Source organism: Canis lupus, chromosome 3 (genome assembly GCF_011100685.1).
Source record: "Canis lupus familiaris isolate Mischka breed German Shepherd chromosome 3, alternate assembly UU_Cfam_GSD_1.0, whole genome shotgun sequence".
NCBI lineage: Eukaryota > Metazoa > Chordata > Mammalia > Carnivora > Canidae > Canis > Canis lupus.
Window position 1 is genome coordinate 55799296 of NC_049224.1, and position 14154 is coordinate 55813449.

At 40.8% G+C, this 14154-nt stretch overlaps 1 protein-coding gene across 6 annotated transcripts in view; it reads left to right on the forward strand.

The window, feature by feature from the left end:
- Positions 1-14154, forward strand: part of SH3GL3 (SH3 domain containing GRB2 like 3, endophilin A3) — a 137415-nt gene that overhangs the window by 111032 nt on the left and 12229 nt on the right. For all 6 annotated transcript variants that reach the window (XM_038532974.1, XM_038532978.1, XM_038532977.1 and 3 more), the window contains one exon: positions 580-689. In XM_038532974.1, coding sequence (XP_038388902.1) covers positions 580-689 — 110 coding nt within the window. The remainder of the gene's footprint in view (positions 1-579; positions 690-14154) is intronic.

Here is a 14154-nt window from a genome sequence, read left to right on the forward strand (position 1 = left end):
GCTTTCTACATTTCTCTGAAAACTAGTAGTATCACATGGAGTATGCACAGTAACCCTGTTAATTAATATAATGGGTTAAAAAAAAAACCTACCCCATTCTTGACCAGGTTTGGTAACAGAATATTGTTTTACATGGGATTACAATATATTCAGAGGGATGCTTACTTAAATCAATGGCAAAATTATAGAGGGAAGACAAAAGGTGTGGCCAGTCTCTGCAGCATCCATGTAGGCGGGGCATGCATGCCGTGCTCGCAGGACCATATTTGTGTCATTCTGTCTCTACATGAGCAGAAGAGGAGAGAAGGAAGCTAGCATCGCTGAGTGCCCAGGGCGGGCTGGCACCTGATGGATGCCTCAGAGACCGTGGGAGACACACTTTCAAATATATACTTGAAAAACAAGGGATATCCCATCTATCACTTTAAGCTACTCACGAATCAATGCATACGTATTACCCCCTTCACGACCACCACCCATCCCACACGTTTGGAGGCTCCCCAAGGCAGAGCAAACGTACATTTGGAGGCGTGGCTTTCTTTATCAGATGTCTGACTGATCTTAAAATGCGTGTTTCAGAATATCAGCTGCATCCAGTGTTCCCAAACGAGAGTATAAGCCACGGCCCATAAAAAGGAGTCCTAGTGAGCTCAATGGGGTGTCCACCACCGCATCAGCCAAGACCACAGGTAAGAGGACCGTTCTCTGCTGCTAAGTGTGCTCTGTGGAGAGGCACTGCTGCAAGCATTTGCTTGTTGCTGCATTTGGTGTGAGACCCTGAATTTTTTTCTTTGATTGTTTGGTGAATCTCCCTCCTTTCCTCTAAAGCCACTTCTCCTGCTTCCTGGTTTTGGATACTTATATCCAAGTTTCAAAAACCAGCACCAGGACAAATTGCATCATTCACTGGCTTCTGATGTGTTAAAACCTTGGGCAGGGCACCAGAGCGCTACATTGTCCTCTGTATTTACATGTTTGACTCTTTCAAAATATTTCACTAATTTTTAAAAAATTTGAAGGAGCATTTATTGAACACCTGCTGGATGCTAGGCACTGTTCAGAGTGCTGCATCATTATCTTTTCATTAGACAAATGACACAACTATGTTCTCGGATGAAATGATCCGATGGAGAAAAATGACATTCAAGTGGTATAAGTCGTGCTGTAGTTTCTCATGGTCACTCGCTCCATCCCTGTCTCTTCCTTGGATGTAGCCACTGTTAACAATTTGGTATGAACACTGTCCTATCTACTTATGTGTGGGCACACACACACACATGCACACACACTATACACACATGGTTTTAGATTATTTTCTGTTTTTCAAATATAAGATCATACCAGGTATCTTGTTCTGCAGCTTGCTTTCTCTTGGAGTTATTTCCGTGTCATGCGTATAGATCTGTCTCTATGCTATTTTATAATGGCTTCATAGTTTTCCTTTATATATACCATTTCCCTATTATGGACACTCAAGTTATTCCCAGTTATTTGCTAAAAGCAATATGCTGTATCTGCCTCCATGAGCTGATAGGCAAGTCTTCCTTGAAATTGCTAACTTAGAGTGATGCAAATTTTAAATGATAGTAGCTTTGCCAAATGCCCTTACAAAATGGGTATACTACTATTGATGTAGTAATGCCTGTTCCCCCTACCTGTGTCATTCGACTTCCATTTTTGCCAAGTATTCATGGGTAAAAAATAGGATTCAATTTTGATTTGCCTTTTTGTGGGAACTAGTGAAGTTGAGCTTTTCTTCCCCCTTTATTTTAGTTTGCCATTTACATTTTCTTAGGTCTGAATTGTCAGTTCATGTGATTTATTCAGTTTTCCTTTAGGTTGTTTATTGATTCATAAGCATCCTTTACACATAGGGATATTAATAGGTTTTTCCTCCAGTTTATTGTTGCCTTTTTAAAAAAATGATTTATTTATTTAAGTGATCTCTACACCCAGTGTGGGGCTTGAACTCACGACCCCAAGATCAAGAGTCAGATGCTTTTCAGACTGAGCCAGCAGCCTCTATTGTTGCGATTTTAGAGTTCTTTTTTTTTTAAGATTTTTATTTATTCATGAGAGACAGAGAGAGAGGGGGAGAGAGAGAGAGAGAGAGAGAGAGAGAGAGAGAGAGAGAGGCAGAGACACAGGCAGAGGGAGAAGCAGGCTCCATGCAGGGAACCTGATGTGGGACTTGATCCCGGGACTCCAGGATAACACCCTGGACCAAAGGCAGGTGCTAAACTGCTGAGCCACCCAGGGATCCCCCTAGAGTTCTTCATATATTCTAAATACAATCCTTTGATGAATATGTGATTTGCAAATATTTTCTTCCTCTTTGTAGCTTCTTTTTATTCTGCTAACAGGGATTTTGACAGATCAAAAGTTTTTAATGTGGTGAAGTCGTTTCTCATTTTTCCTTTTAAGATCATGCTTTTTGGTGTGAGGTCTGAACTCTCTCCGACTAGCCTGAGATCCTGTACTTTTTCCCTGGACTTGTACATGTTTACATTTCAGTCCACAATCCCCTCTGAATTAATTTTTGTGTGAGAGACTGAAGTTGAAGTTCACTTATTTGCCCATGGATTTCAGACTCCCCCTCCAGAACACACCTGTCCATGGGAGCTACATGGTCTGGATTTTCTTCCAACACTATTGACATCCTTTAAGGTTTTTTTTTTTAATTAACAAAAATGAGGGGACTATTATGTATATGTATATAGTTCTAGAAAGAAAATGATGTTACCAGGACTTTAATGAAAAGTAGCTGTCTCACTTTCTACCCTCTCCTCATCTTCATTTCCTGCTCTCAGAGGAACCCACTTTCAGCTCTTTGTTTGGTATTTAGCTCCATTGTTCTAAATAATATGCTTATATTGCTAGTTGTGTTTTTTGGTTTGGGGTAATATCTGTGGTTTCCTGATATGGCAGATGAAGACTGGGCTCCCTGTCCTCAGCTTTCCATACGCTTCTCCTCCCCAACCCCTCCTGCCTCCTTCCAAGTTACTCATAATCACTCTCTTCATCGTGGACCATCACTTTGACCATGAACTCCCAACACCACGCTGTTATGTTAAATGTTGTTGCTTCTGCTTCTTGGCGAAGACATGGGCAGCCCCATGACTTATCTGGCTTACTCTTGGGTAATGTAAGTCCTCGGCTCACTTGAGCGTATGGATGCAGGCAGCCCTCAGATCACAGCCTCATGTAATAGTCAAAGCACAATCCTGATGTGAAGCTGGGCTTCCCCTCCTCAAGCTGTGGCCTGTTGTAGTGCAAAGATTGGCATCAGCAAAGGTATTGTAATTGGCTTCTCCTCTTTCTCCATCTACCACTTCTGTTCTTAAAGCTCCAAGGAACATATTTCAAGCTCTCTTATGGGTGTTTTTAAAAGTCTACATGACTTGATGTGAAATAGGAAGAATGTAACACATCCCCTTCCTTCAGGCTCTTTAGAAATTTCTCTAAACACCCTTTCTGATCTTCATCTCCTGACCCATTTATAGCATAGATCAGGTTGGAATTAAGAATCCTGAAAAAATTGGTTTGTATATTTGCAAGTTCTACATGGCAATCTTCTGCATGTCTTTTTTTTTTAATAGTTCTGAAACCTTAGCCATAATTTCCATTTTTTATATCCCATAACAATTATTTACAGTGTTAGGAGCATAAAAATAATATTCATGGCTGTATCACCCAGTGTACTATCATTACACTTCCATTGTCATTCAACTTTTTGTTGTCCTGGTTAGTCTAGCTTCATCATAAGTCTTGAAATAGGGTGGTGTTTGTCCTCTAACATTGGTCTTTTCCAAAACTCTTTGGGCTGTTCTAGTAGCTTTTCTATGTGAATTTTAGGATCAGCTTTTCATTTTCTACAAAACAAATTATGCTCAGATTTTGATTTGGTTGAGGTTGAATCTATACATCAACTTAGTGAGGATTTACAGCCTAACAAAATGGACTTTTCCAGTCTTGAACATAGTCTACTTTACTTTTCACTTCAGTTTTCTGAATTCTTCTCTGCTGTGTTTTGCTGTTGTCAGAAGATAGGTCTTACACATTTTTAAATGAGTCTCTCAATACTTCCTATTTCTCATATGATTTTAAACATAATTTTTATAAAATTTCAGTGACCAGTTTTTTATTGCTAATGTATAGATATATAGTTGATTTTGTGTATTGGTCTTGTTCCTGCCATGTTGCTAAATTCACTTATTAGTTTCTGCAGCTTTTCAGTAGATCCTGTAGTGTTTCTATATAGATGATCATGCCATCTACAAATAAAGATTTACTGGATGTCAGGATGCCTTTTATTTGTTTTTCTTGCCTTTTTGCACCTGATAGAACCTCCAGTATAATGTTGAATAGAAGAGTTGGTATGGACATGCTTGCCTTGTTCTTGATGTGAGAGGGGTAGCATTCAGTATCTCATAATTAAGTATGATGTTAGCTGTAGGTTTTCCATAGATGTCTTCTATCAGATTGAATTCCCTTCCAGTCATAGTTTGCTGAGAGTTTAAGATTTTATTTATTTATTAATAAGAGAGAAAGAGAGAGAGAGAGAGAGAGAGAGAGGCCGAGACACAGGCAGAGGGAGAAGGAGGCTCCCTGCAAGGAGATGGATGTGAGACTTGATCCCGGATTCCAGGATCACGCCCTGAGCTGAAGGTGGACGCTCAACCACTGAGCCACCCAGGCATCCCTTGCTGAGAGTTTTTATCAGGAATGAATTTTTTTGGCATCTGTGGAGATAATATGTTTTTTGTTTTAGGTTGTTAACATGGTGAGTTATGTTAAATTAGTTAAAGCAATCTTATATTCATGGGATAAACCCTTTGTGAGAAAGTTTAAAAAAGACAAACAATTTTAGAATAGTTCTAGAGTTACAGAAAAGTAGCAGAGATAATACACAGCATTCCTATATACCCAAAACTGTTCCCTTATTATTTTTTCCATTATTATTAACATCTTGTGAGCTTGTGACATTCAGTGAACCTATATTGGTACATTATTATTTTTTTTGAAAATTTTTTTGAATTTTTATTTATTTATGATAGTCACAGAGAGAGAGAGAGAGAGGCAGAGACACAGGCAGAGGGAGAAGCAGGCTCCATGCACCGGGAGCCCGATGTGGGATTCGATCCTGGGTCTCCGGGATCGTGCCCTGGGCCAAAGGCAGGCGCCAAACCGCTGCGCCACCCAGGGTTCCCGGTACATTATTATTAACTAAAGTCTGTACTTCAGACTTCCTTAGTTTTTACCTAATGTCCTTTTTCTGTTCCAACAGCCCATCTAAGACACTATTACATTTAGTCCTGATGTTTGCTTAGACTCCTCTTGGCTGTGACAGTATCTCAGACTTTCTTTGTTTTTAATGAGCTTGGCAGCTTCAGGAGTAGTGTTCAGGTATTTTCTAGAATATTCCTCAGGTGAGATTTGTTTGATCTTTTTTTCATGATGATACTGGGGATATGGAATTGAAAGACCACAGAAGCCACGTGCCACTCTCAGGGTATCAACATGAATTATTACTATTGATGTTAATTCTAACTGATGCTATTGCTGACCACCTGGCTGAGGTAGCATTTGTCAGCTTTCTCTGTAAAGTTACTCTTTAAATGGTTCCCTGTGCAAAGGTTTTTAACTACAAATTAAATTTCCTTATAGATATGAGGCTATTGAGGCTGTTTCTTCTTGGATGAGCTTTGGTAGTTTGTGTCTTTCATGGTATTTATCCATTTCATAAGTTGCCAGATTTATTGGCATAAAGTTTTCCATATATTCCCTTATTTTCCTTGTAAGATATATATATATATATATATATATATATATATATATATATATATATAGAGAGAGAGAGAGAGAGAGAGAGGGAGGGAGAGAGAAAGACTTTGTAGTGATGCCACTGCTTTCTTTTCTGATAGAAAATTTGTGTCTTCTCTTTGCCCATAGATGCATCAATCTTATGGCTCTTCTCAAAGAACCAGTTTTCTATTTCAGTGGTTCTCTATTGCTTACTGTTTTTTAATTCATTGAGTTAGATTTTGATCTATATTATTTCGTTTATCCTTTGGATTTCGTTTGCTATTCTTTGTCTAATTTCTTAAGGAAGAAACTGAAGTCACTGAGTCTTTTCTTCTATCTTAATCTGTGTGTGTAGTGTTGATTTTTCCCTCAAAGTACTGCTTTAGCAGCACCCCATTGGTCTCGGTATGTTGTCTTAATTTTTATCTTTTTCAAAATACTTTCTAGGTTCATGTTTGATATTGTCTTTAACCCATGGTTTATTTTGAGGTATGTTTCCATATATTTGGGGCATTTTCCATATCTTTCTGTTTTAGATTTCTAATTGATTATATTTTGCTTGGGCAACATACTCTGTATGACTTGTACCCTTCAAAATTTTTTTGAAACTTCCTTTTTATGGCCCAGAATATGATCCGTCTTAGTAAATGTTCTTCACTTGAAATGCACGTGAATTCTATTCTTGTTGGATGGAGGGTTATACAAATGCCAATTGGGTCAAATTGTTTGATAACGTAGTTCAAGTCACCTGTATCCTTGCAGATATTTTGTTTCTTCTTTTGTGTTAACTTTCAGGCAAAGGGTATTGAAATCTGACTGTAATTATGGAGTTGTCTCTTCCTCCTAGCTATTCTATCAGAATTATGGGAAGATTGGTTATATTCTCCTCTCTTCCCTTTGTTCTCATTGACCCTTTAAATCTGATTATTCATACTGTTTTTAATGATGGAAAATTTTTTTTATGCTTTAAGTATCCTTTTCTATTCTCTATGATTTTTTCTTTTTAAATTTTCCTACTAGATGTTGAGACTTTTGTCTCTTACTCTTTGGCTCATTTTTTCCTTCTTGCTTTCTTGATCTGTCTTTTTACTTTGTACTCTGAGAAAATTTCTCCTTGTATATTTTTTCCTTATATACACTCATTTATTTAGCTCATCTATTGAATTTATTTTTCCCATTGAATTTACTCAAAATAACACAACATTGTTGTCTGTCTTTTAGTTCTGGAGGTTAGAAGTCCTAAAACCAAGGTGCTGGTGTTCCTTTAAGAGGCTCTAGGGAAGAATCTCTTATCTTATCTCTTCTACCTTCTAGAGGCTGCATGTACTCTTTGGCTTGTGGCCCCTCCTTCCATGTTCAAAGCTAGCAGTGGACCATCTTCAAAAACTATCTGACTTCTGCTTGCATTGTTGTATCTCCTTCTCTGACTCTGACCCTCGTGCCTTCCTCTTCTAAGGTCTCTTGTGATTACATTGTGATAAAATTGGGCCCATCCACATTGTTCAGAGTTATCTTTCCATCTGAAGATCTAGAATTTAATCACATCTGCAGATTCCCTTCTGCCATGTAAGGAAGAAATCCACAGATTCTGGGGAGTAGGATGTGGACATATGGGGCAGTGGGGAGATGGAGGGGATGGTTATTATTCTGCTTATCACACCAATATTCAAAGTTTAACAAATTTTAACATTTAATTTGATAAGTAGTTAGAGTCTTCATGTCCCTCTAAGGATATTAATTATATTTTCTATATGTGTGTCTGTTACTGCTGCCTACCTCCATGGTTATGAGGGGATAAGGGATACTCTGCTGAGTGAAGTTCACTGGTTTCTGGTTTTTTGGATGTTTGCATCCTCACAGCACTGCCGGACTTTCTAGTTCAGGTCCATGCCCTCACTACTCCTTCCTGGAGGCAGATGCCTGGACTCCCAGGTGCTTATTAGTACACACCCACAATAAAAAGACTCACCTGGCCACTCTTTTTCCAGAATGCTAACCAGTCATCCAGCTTCCAGTCTGCACCACCTCTGAGTTTGGGCATCCTCAGAGCCCTCTTCTGGAGCATCCTTTTTTTTTTTTTTTTCCTGGAGCATCCTTCTTTGAGAACCATTCTGGGCTTCATTTCTTCCATCTGCCACATACACGTTTCAGAATATTCCTCATATTCTTCATGACTTTTGGTCTGCCAGCAGTGTTCATTCTTGTTTTCCATCTTCACTTGGAAATTTTAAAAATACCTATTTAACGATTGATGGTGATGCGATATTGAAAGGAAGGTGGCTGCAGTCTTGTACTCAGTCTGTTGTGTCAGTGCAGACCTCCCTGGGGTGACCCCCTGGACGGGTCTCTTTGTTGCTTGTCGCTTAAGGTGGCTTTAGGCGCTCAGTGGGTATAGACGTAAATAGCCTTGAATCACATCATAAGAAAATTATTCCTTTCTCTATTCTTTTTTTGTCATTCTGATTTCAAGGAGTTAAAGCCACAGTTTTGGACTGGAATATTTTTAATGTCAGGTTTTAGCAGAGGAGATAGGCCTTGGCCTACAAGCCTTTTGCAGGCAAAAGTAGCTAGCTTGAATTTAATAAAATTGTCTGTTTGGGGAATGCCCTGGTAGCTCAGTTGGTTAAGTGTCTAAATCTTGATTTCAGCTCAGGTCACATGATCTCAAGCCACACATTGGGCTCTGCACTGGGCATGGAGTCTGCATGAGGATTCATTCACTCTCTCTCTCTCCTGCCCCTCCCACACTCACTTTCTCTTTCTCTCTCTCTAAAAAAATTGTCTATTTTCCATCATAGTCTCCTGGTTACAGTCTTTATGATATGTAGCACTAGTTTCCAACTTACATCTTTGATGTAACATTTCTTTTAAAGTTATTTGAGTAAAATTGATTTCATTAAAATATTATCAAGAACACACTTAGGGGGCAGCCTGGGTGGCTCAGTGGTTTAGCACCACCTTCAGCCCAGGGCATGATCCTGGAGACCTGGGATCAAGTCCCACGTTGGGCTCCCTGCATGGAGCCTGCCTCTCCCTGTGCCTGTGTCTCTGCCTCTCTCTCTCTCTCTTGCGTGCGTGCGCTCTGTGTCTCTCATGAATAAATAAATAAAATCTTTTTTTTTTTTTTTTAAAGAACACACTTAGGCATAGTACTCTGGAACGTTCTTTTGTATTGTATTAGGTTAAGTACCCTAAAGTGCAACCAGTGTTCAATAAAATAAGATTTTCTCGCTCATGCACCAGTCCAGGGAGAATATTTTAAGAAGATGGGTGGTGCTCCCAATCATCCATGGAGTCACTTGGGCCTGGGCTGATGGCACCTCTGCCAGCTTCATCATGTGGCTTCCACATTGTCCTAGCTATTTCCACACCAGCCAGTAGGAAGGGGAGAGAGAATAGCAGTCCAGGCTAGACAGTTCCTCTTAAGCCAGCAAGATAGAAATGACACACACACACCCAGGGATGAGAACTGAATCAGATGACTGTGGGTGGTGGCAGAGCTGGGGGATGCAGGCTCTAGCTGGGCAGCCACAGTACAGGTCCAGTGGGAAATGTACACCGGCTGCTAGTCCCTAGAGAGATGGAATTCTGCTGGACAGGAATTGCAAGGACCCCTGGAATAGCCATGGTAGAGATTCCTTGATTAGATTCTTGTTCTGCTCTCTGGAAGGTGCAGGGGGGCCTCTGTTGGCCTGTGTCCTATGGGTCCCTAGAGTTGCCTGCTCAGGAGTCACTGTTCACTTCACATCGGCAGTGGGCTTTGGAAAGCTGCCCTGTGTGGGAGCTGTGCTTCATGTTGCCTGGGAGCCTCGAGGGTCCTTCAAGGTTCAAGGGATACAGATGTGTTCAGGTTAGGCTTTTGCTTCCTTTCTCATGAGTACCTTCAGAAACATGACGAGCTTCTGATCTCTAGCTCCTGGGCTGGTAACCACAGCCAATCTCCTGTGCTTAGGTGGGGCTCTTAAGGCTGCCTTCTTTCTTTCTCTTCTTGTCTAGCCTTTCTTAACTTATAGAGACTACCTTGAGGCCGTCTGAATCAGTAGGTGAGTGGAGTGGGGAGACGGTGCCTTTAATTTAATCTCTGCTGCAGAACTGGGTCCTTCATTTGGTTTAGAGAGTCTCAGAATGATTTGGAATCAGAGCCTGCTTGTCTTCTGTTCTTTGGGGGCAGAGAAGCAGTTGGGTTTTCTCAGCGCACTGGGATTCAGCCTCTGATCTTTGTCTCTTCCCTTTTATCTTTGCTTGCAAACCAGGTAATTCTTGTCTCTCCTATGATAATTTGCTGCGTGTACCAAGGGGCAGCTAATGTATACTAACATTCTGTTTTACTCAACACTTTTCTTTAGTTAGTGGTATATGATATGCTTTCAAAGTTGTCATAGGCAAAAGTTTCACCAGATGTTTTGCCACGACGTAACGAGGGTCACTGGCTTTCACGCCTGTTATACCTGCTTCTTCCTCATCACTACCTGCCCACTGAGTCAGCACCATGAGTTTTACGATGATAGCACCCTGCTTCTGACACTAGGTTGGGTTAGTTAGGTAGTGGCAGTTACTGTTCCATGGAGACTCCAGAAAGCAGTGGTTCAAAAGGGGGACATTAAGACTGGGAGCCCGGCAGCCTGGGTGGCTCAGTGGTTTAGCACCACCTTCAGCCCAAGGTGTGATCCTGGAGACCCAGGATCGAGTCCCATGTCAGGCTCCCTGCATAGAGCCTGCTTCTCCCTCTGCCTGCCTTTCCCTCTGCCTGTGTCCCTGCCTCTTTCTTTCTCCATGTCTCTCATGAATGAATAAATAAAAAATTTTTTAAAAGACCATATTTTTTTAAAAAAAGAATGGGAACCCAGGGTAGAGATTCCTCTTTAGGAAATGAGCTCCAAATGGTTCACATCACTTCCACTCCCAGCCTGACAGGAGTGCAGTCTGATGACCACAACTGGCTGCAAAGGCTGGGAGAGGTAAACCGAGAGCCACATCCTACCTGTGTTCATATTCCTGGGGAAGAAAGGAAGAACGGGTTTTGATGGTTAGCTTGTGGCTTCTACTGCAGACATCTACACATTCATTGTGGAAGAAAGGTTCTGTTGTCTCTCTCGCTGACCTCTCTATAGGGTCCTTGCATAAGTCATTTCTGTTAGGGTGTGGCCCCACGTCCATGCCCACACTGCTTGTGGGAATGCACATTCAGGTAATCTAGGGGTTGGCAGATGTCTTCTGTCGGGGTCAAGTGGTAGATACCTTAGACTTCGTGGGCTCTGTGGAGTCTCTTGTAGTCATGTGACTCAGCTAGAAGGGAAGGCAGCCACAGACAAATATGAAAATGAATGAGCAACGCTGTATTGTTAAAACATTATTTGACGTGCAGGCCATGGTTAGCCAAGCCCTGAGATGACTCACTGGGAAGTCAATTTAGCAGTACCTATCAAAATTAATAAAAATGTTTATGCATTTTCAGTGGCTTCATTCCTGGAAATGTATCCTAAGGAAATCATTGAAGAAATACCATGTTGGTCCATCTGTTACAGCATTGTCTAGAGACATGAAAAGTTATAAGTGAAAACAACCTAATGACCGGTGTTTATTTATATATATTAGTCAATAGTAGGATAATGGCTATGTAGATAATGGTACATCAAATGAGATATTATGCAGCTATTCAAATGTATTAATATGGAAATTATGTAGGAACATAAAAATGTTTATGGTACTATAATTGAGTGGAAAAGACACAAAGTTGTAAGTATACTGTGATTATAGTTTTGCAAATCAACATCTGCATGTAAAGGTTTACTTCCTTCTTTCAAGAAATTGGGCACCACATTTTATTCCCTGTTTTCCCTGCTTTTCTACTTCTGGTCCAGAAACACTATATTCTGAATATGTGTATTATTGTAAGCCACTTCAAAATTTCTGTTTGGAAAGAAGCTGGGTATGAAAACAAACTAAGTAAAAACTTTGAAATTACATCCAGCCCCAGGCTTCCCATCACACACCCTCCCTGCACTCCACTGTATCTGGGGGAAGCAGAGTTAGCAGACCCCAGGACCAAGTGCCTAGCTCCCAGGATTCCATGCTCTCATTTGCTATGAGGGAAAACTCAGGTCTCCTTTGATAAAGGGTGTCCTTATCTACCTGTAGAGATACTAACTTTGACTTCTCAGATTGGCAGTATGGAAAGTGTTGTACTCTGTGAAAATGAAAAAGTATTTTAACTAAAGTATCACTTAAAGGCATAAGGACATAGCCTTTGAGTACTGAAAATATATCAAGTATTATTATTTGATGCCATATACATATGTGTGTATATATATATGATATATATGTGTATATCTATGATATATATGTATCTATGATATTCACTCATTTTATGGCCATAGCAATATTGCAAGGAAGTGATAATAGTAGAAAGTAAAAAGGTAGCAAATAATATTGTTAACAATATAGCAGTTATACTTACTGAATACTTACTATGGGTCAGCTAATGTACTAAGTACCTCCTACACATTTCTCATGCTATCATTATACCCATTTTACAGATAAGTAAGTGGAGGCTCAGAGAGGTTAAGTGAGATTTTCTCAAGGCCTACAGAGGCAGTAAGTAGTAGAGCTGGACGCTTTACTGTATAGATCTTTCATGCTATATCCTTGAGAAGGAATCCTGGGGAACATTTAAAATGTTCAAGAGCATTGGGAATTATTTTTTTTCCAAAATTCTTGATCACGGGGAATCTGTAGCCAGCAAGCAGTTGCAGAGGGAGTCTGTTGTATGCATCTGATTTGGAAGAAGAAAATGCTGATAGGACAGTAAGTTCTTTGGCTTTCTCATCCAGACTCTGCATGTCAGTGCTTTTGTCCCCTCCTTCTTGGCCAGTAGCTAGGTCCCTAGGCAGATTAAGTTGTTAGAAGAGCAATGGTCAGCCAGAGATCACAGATGTGCAAAAGATGGCTTTTCGGAAGGCCCCAAGTCCGCTAGCCGAACCCCTGTGCTGCAGACTCCACTGTTGGTCCTTCCCAGGCCGCCTCTCTGAACTTGCCCTTGGCAGTAGGTGTAGCCCCGCCTCCAGCCTTGGGCTGCAGTGATTTGTGAGTGGAATTTGGGAGCGTAAAGGGGTCCGCACTGTTTGTTTCTAGGGCACAGTTTCAAAAGAAGATGGCATTTTACAGCCTGTATTAATGGGAAATTACTTTCCATTAGGATTCTGAATGATTTGCACATAATGTTTATAAAGTGGAGGAAAAATGTCAAGCATTTCACTAACAATTTAAAGCAAAGCTCACAGGACCATGCCAGGGATGAATTCCAAGAACATTTTCTTCATCATTTCTTTCTAAAGAAACAGAAAAGAGGGAGATGAAAGGATGTAGGTCAATTAGGCAGAGTCCATCGTGGGACTGAGATGGAATCTTTGATAATACATTTCTCGCTGCTTAAGAGGAGTAAAGTGAGCCAGGAGCAGGGGGTGGGGGGGACAGTGGTGGAAGTCACATCTTGAGATGATGGATTGCAGGCAGAACCCAAGTTCAGCCCTGGCTTGGAGAAAGCACACCCTGTCCAAGCCCGTGAGCGCGGGGTCACGATGCTCCATCAGCATTGCTGTCCCTGTGTCCCCAAAGAAACGATGAGGCCAAGAAAAGTCCCCGGACTTGAAATGTGTGCCTGCGTGCTTCCCAGAAAAACCCTCAGTTTTGAAGAAAATAGCGCAGGAGTGTGTCACCTACGCTCAGCTCATGTGTTTTCCCTGCCCCGGCTGATGTGCTCTCCCCCCCCTCCCTTGTCACTTACTGAATCAGGAAGGCAAAGTATACTTTGCATTTTTTCTCAACTCCTTTATTTATGAAGGGTTGGGTTTTTTTTTTTTTCCATTTAAGTTCTTAAAGAGGGTGTCACTTTATATAATCACAACTCACGGTTAATATGCTCCAGCCTGAGATCAGCTTTGAAAATGTAGAAGGCTGAGGGTAATGAGCAAGTGTGGTTCCAAGGGCGTTTCAGAGCGAGGCAAAATAAATCTCTCCAATGGCTTCTACGAAGGCATTCTCACTCCCTCCAGGTATAAAGGAGACTTTTATAAAGTTCTTGACACTGCTAAGGGGGCTCGGAAATAATGTCTAGAGTCTGAGTCGCTCCCTTCGTCGGCGCAAAATCTCTGGGATTACATTAGAAAATAAACATTTATTCAGAAGTAAAGTGTGAAGTTTGAAACTTGAAGAAGACGAGCACTTTGCAAATAGAAATATATGCATTTTTGTTAACCTAAATTTCCAAAGAGGAAATTAAAATTTTCACTCTGCAGTGACGGCGGTGATTGCTCAGTGGGCAGATTGTTTCTTTCGCTTTCTTCTTTCCTT